Source organism: Onthophagus taurus, chromosome 8, assembly GCF_036711975.1.
Source record: "Onthophagus taurus isolate NC chromosome 8, IU_Otau_3.0, whole genome shotgun sequence".
NCBI lineage: Eukaryota > Metazoa > Arthropoda > Insecta > Coleoptera > Scarabaeidae > Onthophagus > Onthophagus taurus.
Genome location: NC_091973.1, coordinates 7,023,888 through 7,050,357, shown reverse-complemented (window position 1 = coordinate 7,050,357; position 26,470 = coordinate 7,023,888). Strand labels below are relative to the sequence as shown.

General features: G+C 33.2%; 2 protein-coding genes across 2 annotated transcripts; both read right to left on the bottom strand.

Annotated features, from left to right (window-relative positions):
• Positions 1 to 6,210: 6,210 nt before the first annotated feature.
• On the bottom strand, positions 6,211 to 16,805 carry LOC111419199 (Regulator of G-protein signaling 7). The gene is made up of 6 exons (XM_023051977.2): positions 16,395 to 16,805; positions 15,560 to 16,090; positions 15,038 to 15,504; positions 14,793 to 14,979; positions 7,509 to 7,601; positions 6,211 to 7,450 (listed from the first exon to the last, which is right to left on the bottom strand). The coding sequence occupies exons 1-6, from the start codon at positions 16,533 to 16,535 to the stop codon at positions 7,388 to 7,390; spliced, it is 1,482 nt and encodes a 493-aa protein (XP_022907745.1). The 5' UTR covers positions 16,536 to 16,805; the 3' UTR covers positions 6,211 to 7,387.
• A 7,015-nt stretch (positions 16,806 to 23,820) lies between these two features.
• Positions 23,821 to 25,261, bottom strand: LOC111419200 (fez family zinc finger protein erm-like). Its single transcript, XM_023051979.2, has one exon. The coding sequence runs from the start codon at positions 25,259 to 25,261 to the stop codon at positions 24,077 to 24,079; it is 1,185 nt and encodes a 394-aa protein (XP_022907747.2). The 3' UTR covers positions 23,821 to 24,076.
• Between the last annotated feature and the right edge of the window lie 1,209 nt (positions 25,262 to 26,470).

The window sequence follows — 26,470 nt, the reverse complement described above, 5'->3', positions numbered from 1 at the left end:
CTTTGATGGCCTGTATCGTCGAAATTTGAAGACTTTTACTAATTCTTTTTACATGAATCGTCATCATTTTCACTCTAGTATATATAGTTAAATTTGTTCCCCGTGTCACCGAAACACCCTGTATATCCGGCCATTATGGTTATAATTATATATACAGACTGTTTCATTTAAAATAACATATGCTTATATCTCAAAAACAAAACTCGAATCGAAAAAAGTTTCAAGTAAACATTTTTTGGTGAGAAGGGCCTAAAGACCTTAGAACTGATTACTTTTTGCTTAAAAATTTTTTTTCTTAAACTCTCCGTTGTGAAGATATCAACAAAAACAATAATAAAATAACTTTTGAAATCTTCTTAGAAAATTGATTAAAACATTTTTTTTAATGTTTATAAATCGAGTAAATCCTGTTCTAAACCTTGCTTGGATGTGCGCTAACTTGCACGTGGGATACTTTACTTTACTCTACTTTACTTATAGTCGTGAAAATTTCGCTGAAGCCCATCGCATTTATGTTCGAAAATTTCCTGTCCTAAAACTTTATATCGAATAGTTACAAAATTTCTGGAATGTGGTAACGTGGAGGAAAAAAAATAGCTGTTTTAGCAGCTGTAGATGTTAATCCTCATGTAAGTTGCCGTCAATTGTCAAAAGATTCAGGCATTTCGTTAACGAGTGTAGAGGGTGGTTCAAATTCGATGTCCGAATAGGCTAACTCGGAAACTAAAAGAGTTAGAAAAAAAGTTGCTTACATGTCATGATCTCGTTTTTCGAGAAACTACTAATGCCGAAAACCTCAAAGCGCTATCGTCTTTTGTTTTTCCCCTAGAGGCGAAAACTGAAAATATCGTAAAACCAACAAGTGCAATTATCTTGGTTATTATTATAGGTGGACTATTATATGTAAGACATTATATGGACTTTTTTATAGAGAATAAAAATTTAAAAAAATTTTTTCGGTTTTAGATTTTGAGATATCACAATTTTAATTAAAAATTAAAAAAAAACATATTTCTGATATTTGAAACAAATATATTTGTTGAACTATTTAATTTATATATGTTTTGTACAAAAGTTGGAATAGATTGCATTATTTTACATTTTTTATTAATATTTAATATTATTATTAAATGACTTAATACATTATTGATAGATGGCGCCATATTTTTTTTTTTTAATTCAAATAAACATAGCAGCATTTGTTTGTATTCAAAAATTTTCTGAAGTGTCACTCATAGAAAATATTTATATTATACTTATCTAGAAGCATTACTTCGCACTATTTTACCGACCAAATTGAATGCAGCACCGCCAAAGGGATTGTAATAGAAGTAATTTTACTAAACCGCGAAATTTGAATGTGTTTGGTATATTTATATATAAAATATATATATATGCATGATACACTGCCTGAGTTCAATTATACTCAGGTTTCCACGTCTTAGTTTAATTGATAAATAGAACACAATAGTTTATTAAATAAATTTATTTTTTTCTCTTTAAAAAAATATGACGGTCTTGAACAGCCAATGTGTTCTTAGACTTTAGTTTTTAATCTAATTTTACGTTTTATATGTTATTTATTCTTTTACAAAAATTTACAATATTAATTTAACAAACATATTTATAATTAATTTGTGATGTTTTCTTTATGGCAAAGAAATGTGAAGTTAACATTATGACAGTGACGTCGATTTCTGGTATATTATAATATACAGGGTGATTCATAAGTAATGGGCCAAATTGTAAATGTACGTTCAGGAGGCCAAAATAATAATATTTTCATTAACAATAATGGGTCTTAGTCTGCTCCTTACTGAGATACAGGATGTTAAAGCGAAAAAAATAAAATAGATTTTTGTTAATAGATCAGCTACTTTTCTACATAATGACTCATAGTTGACTTATAGTTTTTGTAAGGGTAAACAATAATGCGTGAGAGGATTTGAGTTAACTCGTAGATGTCGCCACATGCGCCATATGAATTAGATGAAATCAGCTACAAATTTTTTATCGCTCATTATTTTACAACATACTTGTTTAATTTGGATAGCCCCATCATTTCTGTAGAAAAAAGCTATACTTCTTTGATCTTGAAAATATTAACGATTTTCGAGATATTTGAATTTTACTAATTCACTACACTACATTTCACGGTGGTCGACGTAGCATTAATCTGTTAAGACACAAGCATGGCATGGAATGTTGACATTTACCTAACCGTAATTGATAATTGATAACAATATTAAACTGAAACCATAAAAAAATTACGTAATAAAACAATTTATTGTACGCCAGTTAATAAAACGAAATACAACATTAGAACAGACTTGAACTAAGACCACTTACGACAACTGTTATCAAAACCTACATGTTAATGTTGTGCGAAGTTAAATTAAATTTAAGCTTAATTATGAGCTACTGCAAAAGGTTTTCAACATGACCACCACCAGCATTTATACACGCATTTAACCGTTTGGTTAAGGATTGTCTGACTTTAAAAAATGTAGCAGGATTATTTCGTATTGAATTGGCTGCATCTTGAATTCTATTCCATAACTCGTCTCGTGTATTTATAGTAGGTTCAGCATAGACCATTGATTTCATGTAACCCCACACATAAAAATCAAGTGGATTAAAATCGGGACTGCGAGGTGGCCACTGAAATTCACTACCACGTCCAATCCAACGGTGAGGGAATGTTTCATTCAGATGTTCGCGCACAGCACGTGAAAAATGTGGAGGAGCACCGTCTTGCATGAACCACATATTTCTTCTTAGTTGTAATGGAAGATCTCCCAAGAGGTCGACTAAGTCATTATTTAAAAAAATTAAATATGACTCTCCATTTAAATTAGGAGGTAATTCAACTGGGCCCAGTAATGTATTGCCTATTACACCGCACCACACATTTATTTTAAACTCGTGCTGGAAATGTCTATCTTTTTTTAAACGAGGGTTTTCGGTTTCCCAGGCATGACTATTTCGCCAATTAAAAACTCCGCGTCTGGTAAAGGTTGCTTCATCCGTGAAAAGAATGTTATTTAGGAATGTTGGATTATTATTCAATTTTCCTTTTAGCCACTGACAAAATTGAACTCTGATTCGATAATCTGTTGGAAGTAAATTTTGCACAGGTATAAAATGATAGGGATATAAATTTTCCTTGTGTAAAATTCTAGTCACGGATGGTTGGCTTATTCCAGTTGCTGCAGACAATCGACGAGTGCTTATTTCAGAATTTTGCGCAATTCTTACCAAAATTTCATCTTCTTGCTGCGGAGTGATAATCTTAGGACGTCCTGTATGATATTTTGGACGAAATGAACCTGTTTCACCCAATCGATTATAAATATTTTGAAATATCTTCCGGTTTGGCTGCCTTCTGTAAGGGTACATTTCACGATATTTTCTGGATGCTGCTTGCCCAGAAAAACGTTCTTGTGCGTAAACGCATAACATGTCTCTCATTTCTTCGTTTGAAAAGTGATTATGTCTCGGCATTTTGATTTATGTTAGGACAAGAATGAATCAGTTTACTTAACAATAAAATGTTTTAAACTATTCATTAAACGTAAAAGCTCATTGACGTTTCATAATTCATATGGCGCATGTGGCGACATCTACGAGTTAACTCAAATCCTCTCACACATTATTGTTTACCCTTACAAAAACTATAAGTCAACTATGAGTCATTATGTAGAAAAGTAGCTGATCTATTAACAAAAATCTATTTTATTTTTTTCGCTTTAACATCCTGTATCTCAGTAAGGAGCAGACTAAGACCCATTATTGTTAATGAAAATATTATTATTTTGGCCTCCTGAACGTACATTTACAATTTGGCCCATTACTTATGAATCACCCTGTATATATATATATAAATAATAAATAAATATATAAAATATATAAATATATATACAGTGTGTCCCCGGATAGGTGAAACGACTCTTATAAAAGGTAAAATTTTTTAGATATTAATTGTCATTTTTTGTGGTTTAGCCTTGCTTGATTAAAGACTAATTTTGAACATATTTTCAATTTTTAAAAAAGAAGTGACCCTTGACAGTGAAGAAAAACGCTTTTTATGGCAGGGAAAGTACCTTTTCTGTTTACAGTACGTGAAAGTGTTACTAAGAAGTTTTGTTCAGAATGAAAAACTATGGCCATATGCAAATTTTCGGAATGATCGGCCTACTTTGAAAAAATCCATATCAAACAACGTTATTTTTAACAAAGACTGCCATGGAAAAACAAAATTGCTTTCCTGTCACTGTTAATCTGTCAAACTGTAATATAGTAAACTTTAACTGTTTTTTAAGTACTATGTTAACATTAGAGGAAAAAGTTTATGTGATTCAGAGTTATGGAACCGGGGAACCGATAAATATGGTTATTGCTCTATTTAGTGAAAAATTTCCAAATACTGGAATTAAAAAAAGTACTTGTTTGCGTTTAATCAAAAAATTTCTTACAGTAGGAAGTATTCACTCTAAGAAAAAAAAATTATGATAAAACTGATTAACTGTTTTCTTTTGTGGGCGAACACACACTTAATTTTTTGTGAACATTTTAAGAACGGTTTGTTTATTTCTCCCCAATAATCTGAATCTCAAAACAAAAAATTCTAATAAAGTACTATTGACGAAAATAATAAACAATGGGTTTTATCAAAGTAGGCCAATCATTTCGAAAATTTACATATGGTCATAACTTTTCATTCTGAATAGAATTTCTTAGTAACATTTTACCATACTGTAAATAGAAAAGGTACTTTACCTGACACACAAGAAGTTTTCGCTTTAGTGTTAACACACCCTTGTTTTTTAAAATTTGAAAATATGTTCAAAATTAGTCTTTAACCAAGCAGGGCTGAACCCCAAAAGATGACAATTAATACAGAAAAAAATTTACATTTTATAAGAGTCGTTTCACCTATCCGGGGAACCCCCTGTATATGCATGATACAATGCCTGAGTTCAATTATACTCAGGTTTCCACTTCTTAGTTTAATTGATAAATAGAACACAATAGTTTATTAAATAAATTTATTTTTTTCTCTTTAAAAAAATATGACGGTCTTGAACAGCCAATGTGTTCTTAGAATTTAGTTTTTAATCTAATTTTACCTTTTATATGTTATTTATTCTTTTACAAAATTAATTTAACAAACATATTTATAATTAATTTGTGATGTCTTCTTTATGGCAAAGAAATGTGAAGTTAACATTATGACAGTGACGTCGATTTCGATTATAATATATATAAAAAATATAATTATTATTATTTCGAATATGTATTTTGGTTGGTAACATAGATTGCAAATTGTGTATGGTAGCGCCATCTAGTGGATTTATAGTAATAAAATTTCGTCTTTATTTTATACCTATCAAGAAATCATACCCTGATGTCGCTTTAAAAATCCTGTTTTTAAGATGAATTTCGAAAATTTGTTAGAATGGTCAATATTAAAAAATTATTTGTTTTTAAATACCAGAAGTTATCTTCTTATTTAATTGTTAACTTTTTAGATTTTACCTACCGCCCCGTAACTTACATTAAATTGTAAATTTAATTTCGTGGACGACACTAGATGAAAATTTTATAAAAAAAGTTTATTTTTAGCTTTATTCTAAAACAATAAGAAATAGACCTGTCGAACCCTATATTTTTGTAATTAGAAAAAAATAAAGAATTTAATAAGATATCAAAATCTAAAACCGAAAAAATTTTTTTGACTACGTCATCAAATTCTCTGTAAAAAAGTGTCCATATAATGTCTTAGTTATAATACTCCACCTAGAATAATAACGAAGATAATTGCACTTGCTGGTTTTACGATATTTTCAATTTTGGCATCTAGGGGAAAAACAAAAGACGATAGCGTTATGAGGTTTTCGGCATTAGCAGTTTCTCGAAAAACGAGATCATGACATGTAAGCAACTTTTTTTCTAATTCTTATAGTTTCCGAGTTAGCCTATTCGGACATCGAATTTGAACCACCCTGTACATCGGATTTTTGAAACTTAATAAGTTTCATCCGTATCATGTCTCTCTACACCAACCTTTTGCCCATTAGATGCGTTAAATGTTATAGTTAGCCAATTTGTTTTTGTCCATGTATATTTATTTATAGTTAATAAAAATTCCCACGATTCGTATGCTTTATAATTTTATAAGGTAAGGAATGATTTAATACATAAAAATACTTTGTTGTGATTACTTTTTTTATTTACTTTACGATATCCTACATACATGGACAATTTTATATTCTTCAATTCCTTACAATTGATCGGATGAAAGTGTATGTTATTTTCCGATTGGGATTTACTAACGAAAGGACAACGAATACGTGTACCGCAAATGAATGACTCAAAGTCGAATTACTTTGATCGAATTTACACGAATCAGCTATTTCTCCCAACTAGTAATACATTTAAAGCATGACGTCATTTATTTTTTTAAATAATCCGGAATTAAGTGACAACGACAATATATCACTAAGTCGGACTAATATATTCGCTAGTATTTTTTTTAGCTTTATTTAAAAGCTGATTTTTTTTATTATTGCACCGTACAAAAGTTTTAACACTTTTTTTCTCAATTCGTACCGTTGAATGAAATCTTTTTAAATAAATCTTTCTCTTAAGTAAATATTTCTTTTTGTTGTTGTCACGTATGCGCTAACTATAGTGTAATAAATCCACTTCGAAATTTAAATTCATCCATAATCATTTACTTCTCCTTACCACTATGTACATATTTACAATGAAATTTTTCATTTCCGATCCTATTTTTAATAGCAGAGGGTATATTGCATCTTCATTCGTTTTTTTTTTGCGAATAGTGCATTTAATAAGATAAGAGTGACCCGTATGAGTTTTACTATTACAGATGTGGAAATAAAAAGAGAATGTGTTAAAACTCTACAAAAATTTTTTCAAAAGTCGTACTATTCTATTAACGGTTTGAGCCACTTTGTTGAAGAAATTTCTTTTTACCAAACACAGCCGCTTTTTTTGTTTATTACATTCGATTCACTTTAGAAAAAAAAATTTTTGAAAAGTTTTAAAGAAACCAAAAAGGAAATAGAAAAAAAATATTAATTTTTTATTTGGCAGTGATTGTATCTGTTACTCTGCAGCATCCATCGAAACTGAACATATTTGAGCTTAACATTCGATCTTTTTGATGTATTTTTGAAAATAAACGTTTTATTTTATTTTTTTATTTTAAATCTTAACTTGTGCGAAAGTGTGTAATGCATGTTTTGTGTATGGGGAAATTTTTTTTATTTTATTATTATATTTTTGTTTTAAATTACTGCTAATAACAGTTGTGCTCCGGTATTGTCCAACAATGGCATTGATGTAGTATATCCATCGACTAAGTTATCGTATCTTTTCTTGCAGAAAACGATACTATCGATCTAATCCCCTTTACTGATGTCTAAAAACAATTTCCAAGAATTAACATAAAAATAATATGATATGAATGTGATACCAACCTTTTTTTTGGAACCATTTAAAAATTCCTTATACATATCTGATCGCAGGTACCTTGAGTAGCTGTCACTTTTCATAAGATGATACACATGAGACTAAAATATATTTTTTTATTAATACATAATTATGTTAAAATACAAGGTGTCTCACGTAACTTTTAAGTTCCGCTTTGAAATTTTGATAGCATGAGTTGTTCATTCGGAACTTTCGATCTAAAACATTTTCAAGATGGCCGCCACTTATACCATAACTTCGTTATTTTAAACGGAATGCTATAGTTTTTATTACACCTTTTAATTGAACGTAAAGAAAATATATTGACTTTCATAAAAGTTATTGGTACCTAGTAGTGGTGGAACGGATATCCGGAAACTATACGGCCATTTTTTTAAATCCGGCCGGATATCAGATAGTTATTAATATGAAATCTGTAAATCTTTGAGTTGTTTTGATCCATTTCTAAAGTATATTCAATTCTGAACTGTGACTAAAAAAAACTTTGGTTGAAAAAGGTGTATTACCCAAATCATTATTATTACTGCATTCTTGGAGTGGCCACTACCCTAAAATTATTAATTAAGTAACTCCATCATATGTTAAGTTTAAACATTTGTCTATACCTATTTGGCTTTAGAATGTGGAAAAGATTTTCTGATCAAGTTATTCTCTACCAGAGTACGATGTGAATTTGTATCGGCGAGATAATATTTTAAAATTGCAATCCCAAACGCATAACCAGTTGTCTTTCCCACGATTTATTAATGTTTTAAATACGCGAAACTTAAATGTATATTCAAGATTTTTCATAATATCATTCAATATAGAAATTATTAACAAATAAAATAAATCCTTTTCTAAAATAACAACATAATGTAAAGAATAATATATAAATATAAATATGTTTTCAACAATTTTAGAATTGAAAATGTTCTCTCTGGAGTAGCTGTGCTTACTAGTGCACAAAATTTTCAACACTTCTTCTGGTAAACCATTATAAAATTTTCTGTACCAAAGTTTAAATTCACCAACTACAAGTTTTGAGACGTCATCTAAATCATATTTATAAAATTCTACTAACTGTTCAAATGTTAATAGTCTAAATGTTCAATTTTTTCTAGTGATGGAACTAAACATTCAAAGTGGTGGTGAAACGGATATCCGGCGGCTATCCGGTTATTAAAAACCTATTAGTAGTGTCTCCACATTCAAAATTCCAAAATTACCAAAAAATACGGGCACTCCGCAAACACCGAATTCAGATAAACGCCCTCCACGTGCATCAACCACAAACCAATTCACCGAACGGCCGCTCAATTATCAACAAAAAACCAGAACATACAATAACGTATTTTTCGTAAAGCCATGTGTCTCACTGAGCAGAATTGAATTATCCGAAATTTTGACGAAAAATTCGTTTAATCCTCGCGGCGTGATTATTAAAACACAACAGGGTTTCATACTTAAATTCGACGTTTTTTTATAAAAACAGTCATTTCCCAGTTTACGAGAGCCGTCCTCCACCAATTCCAATTCCAAATTCCAATTGCAATAAATGTCATGATTTTGCTCACACGACCTATATGTAATGCTCCAGTAAAATGCACCAAATGTTTGGGTCCGCACAGTACCACCAAATGTACCTCCCAACTACCAGAGAAGTGCAGGTCCTGTGGCATTGAAGGCCATAGTGCCTAGTCTATGATATGCAAAAAGCGACCCAAAGCTCCTATACAAGGCGTCCCCAACGTTAGAATTAAATCGGCTAACAAAAAATCATACGAAATCATGAACCAAATCACTAGATAATGCCGCATTCATAAACCTGTTACACCTCCGACGTTTGTCATGGAAAATAATCCCAATTTAAGCCTGATTTAATCTTCTGCGCAAACAACATAAGACCGCTCATCACGTCTGTTAATGTCGTTCCTAATCTGTACTCGTGGTCATTAATACAACCACTCGAATACCTAAAGTAGCTCCTACCTTAATCAAAAACTATAAGCTTTGTAATATGGAAAGCGTGAACGCAGGAATAAAGGAATATGTAAAGTCTAACCCAGTTATTAAACCCGAGTCGGTCGTAACCTTTAACAAACGCTTGCTAAATTTGGTGGATTAAATGCTACGACTCTACAGCGATCCTATTCCGGACTTCTCAAATAGTTGCTACGGGTGATATGGACACTATTAATTATTATAACTTAAACACAGTACCTGGTGTTACTGAGAAGCTGACATTAACGCTTGCAACTAAAGAAGAGATTTATGACGTACTACTCAATCTCAAATCAAATGCTATTGGTACTGATGGTATTGGTATAAAGATGTTGTTGCTGTGTTGCCCGTTGATTTTGCCTTATATTTGTCATATTATTAACTATTGCATTCATGGCTCTGTGTTTCCTGACTGTTGGAAAACTGCTCTGATTACGCCAATTCCAAAATCTAGCAATCCCAGCCAATTAAAAGATTTGAGACCGATTAGTATTTTGCCGGTTATATCTAAAATTCTGGAAAAAATTATTGCTGACAGGTTGTGAGAGCACTTAGATAAGTTCAATATTCTACCTATGCGGCAATCTGGCTTTCGTAAAGGATACAGCTGTACTGCTGCCCTATTGGATGTGACCGACGACATTGTTCGTGAGATTGATCAGAAAAATGTCACTATTTTAATTTTACTGGATTATTCAAAGGCTTTTGATACCGTTCATCATAAAACTCTTTTATCTATGCTTCATTACATTGGACTTTCTGATGATTCCATTTTATTTTTCTGTAACTATTTAACTGGTCGTAAGCAAATGGTAGCTCTAAATGGCAACTTCTCTACTGAATGTGCTGTATCGTCTGGAGTTCCTCAGGGATCAGTTCTTGGTCCAATTCTCTATTTAATTTACACTTGCAATTTATATAATGTACTGAGAAGTTGTAAGGCTCACATGTATGCTGACGATACGCAACTTTACTATTCTTTTAACATCAATGACCTTGCTGATGCACAAAATTGTATAAATTCTGATTTGACAAGATTGGTTCAGGAATCTTCAAAACTTTGCCTTCAATTAAACCCGGATAAATCGTCGGTTATGGTCTTTGGGGGGCGGCGAGCCGTTGGGGAGGTCAAGGCATCTGTGGATCTAAAATTGAATGGCGTTAAGCTAAATATTACTTATGAGTCGCGAAACCTGGGAATCACTATTGATTCTACTCTTAGATTTCGTAAACATGTCGCTTCTCTTCTCCAGCGTGCTTATGCCACGTTGAAGCTACTATATGGTAATAGACAACTGCTTAATCAGCGTCTGAGAGCGCAGCTTTGTGATGCACTGGTGTTAAGCATTTTTAATTATGGGGAGGTTCTATATGGCTCCTGTTTAGATGTTGCCGAGTCGTTGCGTGTTCAACGTGTGCAAAATGCATGCTTACCTTTATATTTGGTATTCGAACGCGAGAAAAAATATCCCATACCTTAAACTGGGTTGGGTGGTTAAATATGTCTCGGCGTCGTAAATTGCACTCTGCTTGTTTTTATCGAAGAATTATTTTCAATCAAAAGCCTCCCTACTTGTTAAATAAATTGAGATACCGCTCTGACGTGCATAACATCAACATCCGTCGTCGTTCTTCCTTGTCTATACCCCAACATAGATTGCAAATTTTTGAACGATGTTTTTCATATAGTATACCTAATTTGATCAATAGCATTCCTACTGATATTAACAATAAATCTAAGAATAGTTTTAAATTTTTTTACAAAGCATATCTTCTTCGGCAGCAGGGTGATTTAAGATAAACAAGCTTTTGCTTGACGGGATATATATATAGTATGTATAAAACTATCCCTTGTTTCTTATCCTTCCTCTTCTATTTATTTTTCTTCTTTTTCTATTTCTTTTTTTTTCTTCTCTATTTCTTTTTCGGCTCCTTCCTTTATTCTTCTTTTACTTTTACTTCTTTCTTACCTTATTGTGTTACTGCATGATCGGATTCTGTTTATATATATTTTCTATATTGATCAAGGGACCGATGAAAAACAATAACACCTGAGTCCATCAGGTGCATTGACTCGGTTTCCTTTGGTAAACCGCTTATTATTTATGATTTAGTACTTCATTTTTTTTATATAGTATAATTCATTTTTTTTTATCTGATATTTTTGTAATTGTAAATTGTACTCTTTTTTTTTTTTGGTTTCACCAATAAATATATTATTATTATTATTATCCTATGAGGAGCCTGCTCTGAAAAGAAGGTTCAACAACGAGCTTAATAAAAATATCCAAAAGCTAGTGCAGCAGTTCAGAAGCGAAAAATACATCGAGGCCTGTGATAAAATCAACAGAAGCAAGGGTAAAAACTACTGCCAGGAAGTCCGCAAACTTTTGAAGTACCAAAAGTCGCTTATTGACCCTACGGATGACTGCTCACACTCTAGTCTGGAAAAATCGTAAATATCCATGCTGGCTAGACAATTGGTGCCAACACGCCTTTCTCAATTCGTTCGAAACGCCTCAGGATGCTCTTATGCAGGAGGAAGAATACTTCACACTACTTAACAGAGGAACCAGAACAGCCCCTGGATACGAAGTAAAATAAGAAAAATATACAACTATTGCCTTACCACCCAGCATTTCCCACATCATCATATGCACCCAAAAGAAAGATTCTTCTCTATCCGACCCTGCGAACTACCATCCTATCTCATTGCTACCCGTAATGAGGAAACTTTTCGAGGTACACTTGAAGTACAAGCTGTTCGATGTTGTTGCTGTTGATCCCTTGGCAGTGCTTGTCTCAAATTTCCAAGTCGCACGTTACCAAAAACAACAATCCGCCGCAGTGATCTGACACCTGTTATCGAATATGCCTCATTAATCATGACTGAAGCGCCAAGAAGATCACAGTACCATCTGGAGGTAGCAGAGAGAGCAGCCCTGAGAAGCATCACTCGCATTAGACACCCTCACAACCCACTTTTCAACCCTTCCAACGAACTCCTATACGACCTTATAAAGATTCCTCCTATAAACTCCCGTCTACAATCCTTATCCCTTAAAGCAACTATAAACTTCCCCATAAACGCCCTAAAAAATTTCATCATCACTCTCTTCTCCCTCACCCACTGTCCCATCACACGGCTCACACTGCTTAAAAAAAATAAGGCCCAACTAAGAAGAAGAAGTCACGGGCAGGAAGACTCAGGTCTATAGCCCTTTTGGACCTATCGTATATTTGTTTTATTTATGTATTTTTCTTTTTTTTTTAATTTATTCGTATTTGTAATAAATCCAAATAAATGTTGTTCTTCTTCTTCGACAATTTTTACAATTTTTTCAAATTTTGTAATTTCCGCCGATTAAATTTTAATAATTCGTATAAAATCCAGTTCTTGGAATATGAGTATGAAAATTTCCCAAAATGTTAATAAAAGTGGCCTCTAATAAATTTTTGAAATAATCGACAATTTTTTCGAATTTTGCAATTTTCGCCGATTAAGTTTTAAAAATTCGTATAAAATCCAGTTCTTCGAATATGAATATGAAAATTTCCCAAAGTGTTAATAAAAGTGTTCTCTGTCCAATGACCGAACCCATTTTGAAAAATAACTTTTAGTTTTTGAGAAAACAATGTTTGATGTTTTGATAATTTGCAATTTTCATCGATAATTTTCAACATTCGCTATAAAATTCATTTCTTGACGGATCCTTGTGGAAATATCACCAATTATTAATTATAGTATCCGCTTTTTAATCCAACAAACCATTTTGAAAAATCGCTTTTAGTTCTTGAGACATAAATTTTTGAAATAATCTACAATTTTTTCGAATTTTGTAATTTTCGCCGATTAAGTTTTAAAAATTCGTATAAAATCCACTTCTTGGAATATGAGTATGAAAACTTCCCAAAGTGTTAATAAAAGTGTCCTCTTTCCAATGATCGAACCCGTTTTGAAAAATAACTTTTAGTTTTTGAGAAAACAATATTTGAAGTTTTGATAATTTGAAATTTTCATCGATTATTTTCAAAATTCGCTATAAAATTAATTTCTTGAAGGATCCTTGTGGCAATATCACCAATTATTAATTATAGTATCCTCTTTTTAATGCAAAAATCCGTTTTGCAAAATCACTTTTAGTTCTTGAGAAATAAATTTTTGAAATAATCGATTTTGCAATTTTCGTCGATTAAGTTTTAAAAATTCGTATAAAATCCATTTCTTGGAATATGAGTGTGAAAATGTCCCAAAATGATAATAAAAGTGTCTTCTTTGCAATGAACCAACCCGTTTTGAAAAATAACTTTTAGTTTTTGAGAAAACTATACTTGAAGTTTTGATAAAATTTTCCATGTTGCAATTTTCATCGATAACTTTCAAAATTAGTTGCTGATTAGTTAAATCAGCATCAAAAAAGTTCATTTTGTATCTTAGATCCAAATAAGTTGACATATCTTATCAGCTTCCTTATTAATTTCATTTTTATTCAAATATCGCAATAATGTGGCAAGATAGGGTATCACTTCAAAAATGCACCAGAAATTATATATAGATATTATATAGATATGCCGAATATCCGGCTGTTCGCAAAATCACGTTTTCGAGTTATTTTGATTTTAAGTTTTTTTTGGCAAATTTCACCACGTTCTTTAAAACCCCATAAGATACCGTGATACAACAAATGACAATCTATTTGACAGCATCTGAAGAGTAATCGTGCCAATTTAGAGCATTTTTGAATTAACGTTGGCCGAGATAAATTTAATGTGAAATTTAATAATATAGACAAAAAGGCCTCTTCTTTTCTTAATATTATTCTTGGGGTAGATGTTCTTCGATTTAACAAATGCCAAGTTAGGCGTCAGATCTTCTTGATAATACCGATGCGCTTGTAGACTTTTTTGTATTTATGGATAGTAGACGAGGCTATATCTAATTTAATCTTAAAAAATCCATGATTTAGAGGTATAATTTAATAATATAGACAAAAAGGCCTCTTCTTCTCTAAATATTAATCTTGGGGTAGATGTTCCCAACATTTGGGGTAGATTTTTTAAGATGATGAAATTTGACAAAAAAAGCTTAAAACTAAAATAACTCGAAAATGAAAAATGCTAAAACATATTTTTTTACGTAGAATTAAAAGGTGCAATAAAAATTATAACATTCCATTTAAAATAACGAAGTTATGGTCATCGGCGGCCATCTTGAAAATATTTTAGATCGAAAATTGTAATGAACCAGTTACGTGAGACAGCTGTATAATTAAAAATAAAAAAGTTACCGCAGCACAATCAAAAGTCCATCGATTTGCGTTCTCCATATTTTTTTTAGTAACTTCGTATGAACGTGAATCGACGTTGATAGGACAACTAGCGTCTGGCGCTAAAAATTCCGACCAAATTTCAGCAACTTTGCTTTCAATTTGGCTTTGCGGAAGTGTTTTTAATATTTGCACAGCTTCCCAAAACCTGATTAAAAATAAATAAAAAATAAGGCTCATTTCTTTAAATGAAAAATAAAAAATACTTTAAATTTTCGCCGCTAAATTCTTTATCCAAAAACTTAATGAAATGTTCTCTTCCAAGTGGATCTTGAAGTAACTCTTTTAAACTAAAAGCCCATCGCTTAACTCTTCGAGCTGATATGTCTTTTGCCTGTTTTTCTTGTTCCCATAAATCCGGACTATCAGAAATCCATGGATTTGGATATTCGGGAGCAACAAAAAAGGCGTCATATTCTAAATACTGTTCAAAATAAGCTATAAACGCTTCTGCAACCTTTGAAACTTTTATATTTCGCCTGTCTAATCTCGATTTAATCAATGATATTTGTTTATGTAAACTTTCTGTTGTTGTTTTTCTTGCCAATGTGGAAGTTGAAGGCGAATTTTTTGCTTCGCAAGCTACAAGATGAACATTTCTAATACCACCTAACGATTTATTCATTTGACAGGCTTTTTTAATATCTATTTCTGTTGTATTTACACAACCAGGCTAAAAAATATTCATCAAATATCAATGAAAACGTTTGTTTGTTTGTTTTTGTTACCATTGGTCTATGAACATCCCAAAAAGCTCTTTCCTGACTATCTAAAACTTTTCTTTCAAGTTTATCTCTCTTTTTATCAACTTTACTTTGAGCTTCAGCTTGCATAAAAATAAATTCCCATCTTCTCGAAAACATTTTTTGTAATCGAGCAAGATTTTCAGCTTCATAGTCCGCCAGTTCAAGTCTCGTTTTGTTCTGCATCGTTCTTTTGCATAAGTAAACCGCGTAATCCGTATTTTCTGGATCCCAACAATTCGAGGGCCAAAAATAAGGAGTTTGAAAACGATAGAATGTATTGTCATTCTTCACTGTTAACATATGATCATCAATGGGGAAAAAATAACCATGAGATGCTACCAAATGTGCTAAATGTAACGCTTCTGTTTGATCATCAACATCCAAATTTTTTAACATCCACATTATAAGATCAGAACCTGTAAATACTGATGGTATTTTTGACATAAAGCTTTTTACTGTTCGTACTGGAACTCCTGTTACTTCATCTTGCATTTTTTCAACCATTTTTTCCATCTAAAAAATAATTATTATTTTTTTTTAATTAAGTTATATGGTCGATTCCGCTTAATTGGGACTTAATTTTGTCCCGAGTTTCGATTTGTCCCAAATAAGCGGTTCGCCCGATTAAGCGGTGTCCCAATTAAGCGGAATAGTACTTAAAAATTTTATGCGCGCGCATTCTGAAAATTTATTTCAACCAAATTTGATAGTGCAATTAGTAAATAAACTAGGAGTGCAATTTATTGGGATATGGATAAAATAATAAAACACGTGCATTATAGGTAAATAAAAATAAAAAAAAATTTTAAAAAATTACTTTTTTGTAAAGCAAAATATTGGGTGAATCCTCAGTATTAGCGGTATTATAACCAGTACATGTCTCTTCATTACTGCTTCTTGCACAACCGGAATCCGTTTTTCGCTTGGCAGTAGACTTATTGGAGTTCATAGTTACCATATCAATGCCACAGGAGGAAGCCCCCTTTGCTCTTCCTACGAACAGTTTAAAAGCAAACTTCCGGTAATTTCTCGCGGTTTTTGTTTCCCTCAACGTTGGCGTTCGTTCAGGCTTCCTGCCGTACTCTCTTCGACCGGAAACGCACCCCACACATGTTCGCACACGTTGTTAACCAACGGAATTATTTACGGCATCCGTCGTTTTGAAAAATCAATCGCTTTTACCCCCAAACGTTTTGTAACTGTCACAAGGGTAAACGCCATTTTTAAAGGACTCCTTATTTCACTATTCAATCATAGAGGGCGCTAATATTCACATTTTTTTTTACTTTTGTATAAATTTATCACTTTTATTTATCACATTATTTCATAATATATAAAGTCACATATTAATTCTTATGTATAAAACAAATTTATGTCGGTTCTTAATTTAGAACTTAAATCATAGATGTCGCTTACAATCACGTAATTTATTTTCCGTTAAAGTTTTTGAGGTTAAACATTTTTAATGTCAATCATAGATGTCCCTAATTGTCTTTTGGCGGCATTAAGTGCCAAGTTACCATCAACCACGGGTGAATTATTAACCAATGTAATAATTCAAGAATTTAAAAAGTATGGATTTGATTTAAAACATCTTCGTGGAGTTTAATGGAGAATTAAAACAGCCTATTAGAAACTGTATGGGTATAATAGAAAATGCATACAATTTTTTTAATACACAATCAAGACAAGAAGATTCTGCTCTAGAAGACATATCAACTTGGAAAGATCGGGAATCGTCATCTGGGGCAACATTGTTGAAGAATTCTTTAAGTGCTTCCAAAGTTATGTTGTCTCTTAATTATGGAAGAACACCCCCTTGTCAAAATTACTTCAAATGATAAATACACAATGTTGACACATCTTCTAGCAATATATTTCTGGAAGGAAACCAGTTGATGCGAATTTTGAAACATTCCATTCTTAGGCCACGTAGTAATGCAATTAAATGAGAGATTTATTGCTCACAAAGATATCTTAGAAACCCTTGGATTAGTGATGGAACGATTTTTCAAAACGGCTTATTAATACTTTACGAAAATTTCAAACTCATATTCAATTTTTAAAACTTAATCGGCGAAATTTGCAAAATTCTCAAAAACTAAAAGCGATTATTCAAAACGGCTTGTTGCATTAAAAAGATGATACTTTAATTAATAATTGGTGATATATCCACAAGGATCCTTCAAGAAATTATTTTTATAGCGAATTTTGAAAATTACAAATTATCAAAACTTCAAATATTGTTTTTTCAAAAACTAAAAGTTATTTTTCAAAACGTGTCGGTTAATTGGAAAGAGGACACTCTTATTAACACTTTGGGAAATTTTCAAACTTATATTCCAAGAAATGGATTTTATACGAATTTTTAAAACTTAATCGGCGAAAATTGCATAATTCGAGAAAATTGTCGATCATTTCAAAAATTAATTTCTCAAAAACTAAAAGTGATTTTTCAAAACGGCTTGTTGCATTAAAAAGAGGATACTTTAATTAATAATTGGTGATATTTCCACAAGGATCCTTCAAGAAATTATTTCTATAGCGAATTTTGAAAATTATCGATGAAAATTGCAAATTATCAAAACTTCAAATATTGTTTTTTCAAAAACTAAAAGTTTTTTTTCAAAACGTGTCGGTTAATTGGAAAGAGGACACTCTTATTAACACTTTGGGAAATTTTCAAACTCATATTCCAAGAAATGGATTTTATACGAATTTTTAAAACTTAATCGGCGAAAATTGCAAAATTCGAGAAAACTGTCGATTATTTCAAAAATTAATTTCTCAAAATCTAAAAGCGATTTTTCAAAACGGCTTTTTGCATTAAAAAGAGGATACTTTAATTAATAATTGGTGATATTTCCACAAGAATAATTCAAGAAATTAATTTTATAGCGAATTTTGAAAATTATCGATAAAAATTGCAAATTATCAAAACTTCAAACATTGTTTTCTCAAAAACTAAAAGATATTTTTCGAAACGTGTCGGTTCATTGGAAAGACAACATTCTTATTAACACTTTGAGAAACTTTCAAACTCATATTCCAAGAAATGGATTTTATACGAATTTTTAAAACTTAATCGGCGAAAATTGCAAAATTCGAAAAAATTGTCGATCATTTCAAAAATTAATTTCTCATAAACTAAAAGCGATTTTTCAAAACGGCTTGTTGCATTAAAAAGATGATACTTTAATTAATAATTGGTGATATTTCCACAAGGATCCTTCAAGAAATTATTTTTATAGCGAATTTTGAAAATTATTGATAAAAATTGCGAATTATCAAAACTTCAAATATTGTTTTCTCAAAAACTAAAAGTTTTTTTTCAAAACGTGTCGGTTCATTGGAAAGAAGACACGCTTATTAATACTAGAAACGGATTTTATACGAATTTTTAAAACTTAATCGGCGAAAATTGCAAAATTCCAGAAAATTCCTTAAATTAATTAATATCCTTAACTCCAGAATTCTTCACCTTATTAAAGACAAAATCCCTATATACCAATTCGGCTTCAAACAGAAACAATCAACAATTCATCCACTCATTATTCTCACAAATAACATACAAGTAACGAATCTACATCACCGAAAACCCGCGATCTTATTTCTTGACATAAATGAAGCCTTCAACACAGTCTGGCACCAGGGCTTTCTATACAAGATGGATAAATTAAGAATACCTACACCCTACCTGAAAATTATAGATGAATATCTTCGCGACAGAATACTGAGCATCAAAATTAATAATGACTATCTCAAGGATCCCCAATCTCACCTACTCTGTACAACGTCTACTGCTATGATATATACCCTCCAACCCATCCAGACACCAACTATATTGATCCGGATATGCAGATGACACAACACTAATATCGCATTGAAGAAACTTTCAAATAGCAATAGAATCACTCTAGACGCTATACAACAACATATCATCATGGTTCCACAAATGGAGAGTCACCCCCAATCCGGACAAATTCCAACTATTGATCCCACACTCCAGAATCACCGATCAATCCCAGCACATCACGACAGGCACATTAATTACAAAACCTACAAACTTGGTCAAATATTTGGGCATAACCCTGGACAACAAGTTGAAATTCAAACTACAAAAAAATACAAACATATTTACGAGCAAAACATATTTAGATCATTGACCTACAAAGAAAATAGTAAAGTATTCTGACAAAAATTAGACACCCGAACAATCCACTTCACAACATAAACAATGAAGATCTATATTCAAGAACGGAAATAAAACCAATCTCAGTGAGGCATAAAATACTGAAAGAAAAATTCTCCAAAAATGCAAGACACCCTACATCAGATGTGCAAGACTCGAACGAACGAAGAAAGACCTAAAACATTATACGAAGAACTCAACATAAATATACTGTTATTTTATAATTAATGTAAGCGGAATGAAAATTGTCGATCATTTCAACAATTTATTTTTCTAAAACTAAAAGCGATTTTCCAAAACGGCTTATTGCATTAAAAAGAGGATACTTTAATTAATAATTGGTGATATTTCCACAAGGATCCTTCAAGAAATGAATTTTATAGCGAATTTTGAAAATTATCGATATAAATTGCAATTTATCAAAACTTCAAATATTGTTTTCTCAAAAACTAAAAGTTATTTTTCAAAACGTGTCGGTTCATTGGAAAGCCAACATTCTTATTAACACTTTAGGAAATTTTCAAGCTCATATTCCAAGAAATGGATTTTATACGAATTTTTAAAACTTAATCGGCGAAAATTGCAAAATTCTAGAAAATTGTCGATCATTTCAATAATTTATTTCTCAAGAACTAACAGTGATTTTTCAAAACGGCTTTTTGCATCAAAAAGAGGATACTTTAATTAATAATTGCTGATGTTTCCACAAGGATCCTTCAAGAAATGAATTTTATAGCGAATTTTTAAAATTATCGATAAAAATTGCAAATTATTAAAACTTCAAATATTGTTTTCTCAAAAACTAAAAGTTATTTTTCAAAACGTGTCAGTTCATTGGAGAGAGGACACTCTTATTAACACTTTGGGAAATTTTCAAACTCATATTCCAAGAAATGGATTTTATACGAATTTTTAAACTTAATCGGCGAAAATTGCGAAATTCGAGAAAATTGTCGATCATTTCAAAAATTAATTTCTCAAAAACTAAAAGCGATTTAATTGGTGATATTTCCACAAGGATCATTCAAGAAATGAATTTTATAGCGAATTTTGAAACTTATCGATGAAAATTGCAACAACGAAAATTTTATCAAAACTACAAATATTGTTTTCTCAAAAACTAAAAGTTATTTTTCAAAACGTGTCGGTTCATTGGAAAGAGGACACTTTTATTAACACTTTGGGAACTATTAAAATTTGAACAGTTAGTAGAATTTTATAAATATGGTTTAGATGACGTCTCAAAACTTGTAGGTGGTGTATTTAAACTTTGGTACAGAAAATTTTACAATGGTTTACCAGACGAAGTGTTGAACATTTTGTGCACTTTGCCAGTAAGCACAGCTACTCCAGAGAGAACATTTTCAATTCTAAAATTGTTGAAAACATATTTATATTTATATATTACATGGAAAAACGCTATAGTATAATAATAATTATAATAATAACAATTTATTTAATGACCTGGCTACAAATAGTAGATGTGACAAGTTCAAACCACATACAATATATAATACACAACATACACAATATTCAACAAAGAAAGAGAGAAATTAAATTATGAGGTATGACCTATGCTAGTTGACTAGGACTAATACTAAAATTAAATGACAAGTATTCCTGGCGGTCGTAAAACGCCCTTTCTACAAGCATCATTTTTACTTTATGTTTAAATGAGCTAAGCGTATCAGCTTTTTTAATTGCAGATGGCAAATTATTATAGAGCTTTGGGAAATGATGACCCAAGCACACCAAACTATCAGATCTAGTTTCGTAATTGTGTTTCATGACAGGGTATCTATCGACATGCTCCCGCACATGAACAACTGATTTATATATATATATACTTTGAAGAGTAAGAAGCGAATTGGCCTTGAATGTATCTCTACACGAATCTCTGCAGTTTAGGTCGAAGATTAATCTTATAATGCGCATCTGTGCTACAAAGGCACGCCGCCACTCCGTCGATCTTCCCCACAATAATATATTGTATGAGAGATGCGAATAACAGAGAGCATAATACGCATCTAATAATCCCGATAGCGGGAGGCATCCCTTCAACTTCAGAATTGCATAGAAGGACGAGTTCAATTTCGAAACCAGATGATCAACATGTTTGTCAAAACTTAGCTGCTCGTCTAGATAAACACCCAAAAACTTGCAGCTATTTGATAGAATGATATCATCGGCTTGCGGAAGCCTTCTCCTCTTATGAAAATTTACAAACACGGTCTTTTTTAGATTAAGGACAATACGATTTTGTTTGCACCAAGCATCAAATGATTCAACTTTAGAAAAAAGCATATCAGCATCATTCGACGCCAGGGCAATTGACGTGTCATCGGCATACATGACTATGTGGACATCGGAAAGATACTCAGGAAGGTCATTTATATACAATAGAAAAATTAATGGGCCCAAGATTGAGCCCTGGGGAACTCCCAGTCGAACATTTGATTCCGATGACTCCTGACCAGAGAGGACCACTTTTATTTTTCGTTCCTCCAGAAATGATTGAAGCCAATTTAAAATCGTGCCTCGCAAACCCAAAGCATACAATCGAACGCACGCGACATGTCGAAGAACAGACCCACAGCAAAATTACCTTTATCCAGGTTATCGTAGATGAACTCAATAAAATTCAATGACGCAGTCTCTTTATATTTATCCTTCAATAACAATTATGCCCGAAGAAGTATTATTATTTTATTTGTTAATAATTTCTATATTCAATGATATTATAAAAAATCTTGAATATGCATTTAAGAGAATAACTTGATCAGAAAATCTTCCAATAAAATTTTTCCACATTCTAAAGCCAAATAGGCATAGAGAAATGTTTAAACTTAACATATGATGGAGTTACTTAACTAATAATTTTAGGATAGTGGCCACTCCAAGAATCCAGTAATAATAATGATTTGGGTAATACACCTTTTTAGCCAAAGTTTTTTTTAGAAAAACTTTTTTTTGTAAATATGAATCACAATCTGTTGAAGCACAATCCACAGTAAATCAAATAGAGATAACATAGCTGCTACTAGCATCTTAGATGTAGAGGATCTAATCTATTAGAAATCAAAAAATATCAAGAAACAATACTAAGCATCAAACCCCTAAATGAATAAACTGTAATAATACTACAATCGAGGTAGCGAGGGAAAACTTTGAATACAAAGTCAGTCAAAAAAAATTGTATGTAAAAATTCTTTTATTAACCATCTGACGGGATATAATCTAAAGAGGAGACGATATGATCGTGAAAATGTTGGAGATGATCTCCGGGGACGTAGCGTAGAATTTCTTAAATAATTGGGGGAGGGTAGAGCACTTGAGTAAACAATGGAATATGTCGGGTACCGATTTTGTGCGGCGAACAACCGGAGGCGGAATGCAAACACGTCAAAGCCGGTCTTGGGCTTTTGGGGCGACGTCTTATTTCGACAATAAAAACGAGTTCCTCCCGCTCCCATGGCCCGGCAGAAGAAGTTTTAAGACCTTTAAAGGTATACCGGGTGTTTTGCGGGGCTACTGTGTAATCAGCTTAAGGATATTAGCCCCGCCCCGTTGTGAGTGACCACTCAAGGAGAAAACCCGTGAACGTAATCTCCACTGCGTAACTATTATTCAATTTTACAGTTGTCCCGTTTGGTTTCGGTTTTTCGCTCGGGATTGAGGATACGGCTCAACGGAACTATCAAAGGGACTTGGAGTACTACGTCGACCAAAAACTACGTGTGTCCGAGAAACACCGAGTGCATGGACCCGGAACGAAATTACCAACGTTTACAAACCGCATCCGATTGTGCGCTCGAAAGCCGCCCCTTTCATAACTTCTCCCTTCTTCGCTAATCTTTTCCGGTTTCGCGCTATTTGCCTTCGTTTTTTCAATCATCCCCATAAATAAAAACCTTCATTTCAAAGATTTATTAGCCTTACCTTTATTTATTAGGATATAAATACTTTGCAAGTGTGTAACCAATATCACAGTATTGGTATTGCAATACGCGATTTGCGTAGTTGGTTGCATAGAAATAAAAGTCAAATAAAATTCAATTTATTTCGTATATATTTAAGGGATTTTCTTAATATAATACACTTATAATCGAGTACCTGCGAAGTCTTAAACAAAATAAAGAGCAACTTCCGGGACGCGAACGCTATTAAGCTCAAGATATTGCACATCGAATACGTTATTAATTTTTATTAGTGTTTTAAGAGATCTTTTTATTTCAATTTAATAATTTTTTTTTTCTTACGTGTTAAGTCTTGTTTATCAAAGTCAGTCTCGACAGAGTTTAAAAGGGTCATAACAATTTATCGGAGTAGACGGAAGTCCGTTCAGATTGGGCGGAAGGCGGGAGGAGGAAGGGGCTGATAAAGTGGTGAAGTTGCGTGGTTCTATCCCTGGAGTACATCGGGTTTCCGTCGGAAAGACATTCAGCTGCGCCATTATGTTCGTGTAGCTTCCTAACGTGCTTTTTGAGATCGAAGTTCCTGCAGAATCCTTTTCCGCATGCTTCGCACGTGAAGGGTTTTTTATCGTTATGCGTATGCATGTGGAAGGTGAGGTTGTAAATTTGATGGAAGGCTTTCGAACAAACAGTACATTTGTAAGCTTTTTCGCCGCTGTGTGTGAGTTTGTGATTTTTATAGTTTCCCTTCTGGTGAAATCCTTTTCCGCAATACTCGCAGACGAACGGTTTGTAACCGGCGTGAATTCTCGCGTGGGTGTTCAACGTCGAGGATCTATTGAAGGCTTTTCCACAGGTTAAACATTTGTGGGGCTTTTCCGAGGTGTGAATGATTTTGTGTCGACAAAGGGTCGAAGCTTGTCGGAAACCTTTTCCACATATTTTGCATACGAATGGTCTAGCTCCAGTGTGAACGGGCATATGCCTCGTGAGGTTATAATGCGCGTTAAAGACCTTACCACATTCTCCACACTCGAAGCTTTTTTGCTTGGAGGACGGCCCTTGAGTGGCAGAAACAGTTGTGGAAACCGCGGTGGTCGTTGAAGTCGTCGAAACGCCACCACCACCACCAACACCTACCCCATCGCCATCATCAACGCTGCCAGGTTTCGCATCGATCGCAGACCGCTTTGCGTGCTTATTGTAGTCTCGGACGGGCGTCGAGTCGATTCCCCCAGGACCAGTACCCGTCGTCCTTCCACCCTCCTGAGAGATTGAGTAAACGGAAACGGAGGTGGTGGCGACACACATTAACTGACTGGGATAATAAACCAATGGATACTGATGATGATGATGTGGCATCGATTCTGGGTGATGATGATGGTGGTGGTGCTGATGATGAGGTGTACGCAGGGATGTCGGCACGTATTTTTTGAACGCCGATTCCAAGTGTTGCGGGTATATAGAATTTCTTATGGCCTCGGCCGCCGCCGCCGCCGCAGCTGCCGCGGCCTCTTCGACACCGCCACCGCCACCACGTCCGAATCGCTTCGAAGCCGACTTCTCGTCCGGCTCCATTATGCGCGCGATCGAAAAGTTCAGGGTCCTCGAGGTCGCCGAAGGGTCCTTGGACGACGGGGGATCCGGCGTCGAACTCTTTGGCGACGTCATCTGAGCTCCTTTGATTGCCGACCTGGAAAATTTTGAAACGATGTCATCTCTTGGCAATTTGGATTCGCGGTTCAAGTACTTATAACTAATTGAAAAAAAAAGAGACGGAGGGTTCCCTTTATACTTTTAAATTTTTTACCACCCTCCGTATCTTTCTTTCATACAAACTAAAACAAGGATGAAAAAATTTTTATAACTTTTTGAATTAATCTAGTATTCTATTAAGAGCAGGCATTAAATTGAAAATTCTATTTGTCGTTGGAGACGAGATCGAACAATGAGAGAGTCTGCAATTTCCTTAAAGAAGGCGTGAAGGGCAAATATTCGCAACTATTCATCTTTTCGCCAAATACGGCAAATGTTATGCCGTATTTGACAAACACTATGTCTAGTGTTAGTTCTAGTTTTACACTATCACTAGAACTAACACAAGACCCAGAACTAGAATCATTCGGGTTTAGCCGCACGTCTTTCAAGACGGCTAAACCCGAATGATTCTAGTTCTAGGTCTTGTGTTAGTTCTAATTTCACACTAGAACAAGACCTAGAACTAGAATCACTCATGTTTAGCCGTCTTGAGAAACGTGCGGTTAAACCCGAATGTTTCTAGTTCTATGTCTAGTGTTAGTTCTAGTTTTACACTATCACTAGAACTAACACAAGACCTAGAACTAGAATCATTCGGGTTTAGCCGTCTTGAGAGACGTGCGGCTAAACCCGAATGTTTCTAGTTCTAGATCTTGTGTTAGTTCTAATTTCACACTAGCAGTGTCACTAGAACAAGACCTAGAACTAGAATCATTCGGGTTTAGCCGTCTTGAAAGACGTCCGGCTAAACCCGAATGATTCTAGTTCTAGGTCTTGTGTTAGTTCTAGTGACAGTGTAAAAAGAATCCATGAAATAACAAACATATTAGAAATGCGTGTCAAAATCGAAGAGTACAGAAAGCCCCAGTGCAAAAGGTGTCACACCAAAGCTTACTGCCACAAAAATCCGAGATGAGTTAAATGTACTGGTGAACACTGGACCAGCAAATGCTCTAAAGCCAAAGAAATCCCGGCTAAATTTATTTATTTATGTACAGGGTGTCCAAATTTCGATGGGTTTGCAGGGTA

Coding starts and splice junctions, on each gene's coding strand:
- LOC111419199 (XM_023051977.2), bottom strand. CDS start 16,535: ATGGTAACTATGAACTCCAATAAGTCTACTGCCAAGCGAAAAACGGAT. Junction 16,091..16,394: donor ATATTTTGCTTTACAAAAAA/GTAATTTTTTAA, acceptor ATTATTTTTTAG/ATGGAAAAAATGGTTGAAAA. Junction 15,505..15,559: donor GGGATGTTCATAGACCAATG/GTAACAAAAACA, acceptor AATATTTTTTAG/CCTGGTTGTGTAAATACAAC.
- LOC111419200 (XM_023051979.2), bottom strand. CDS start 25,261: ATGGAGCCGGACGAGAAGTCGGCTTCGAAGCGATTCGGACGTGGTGGC.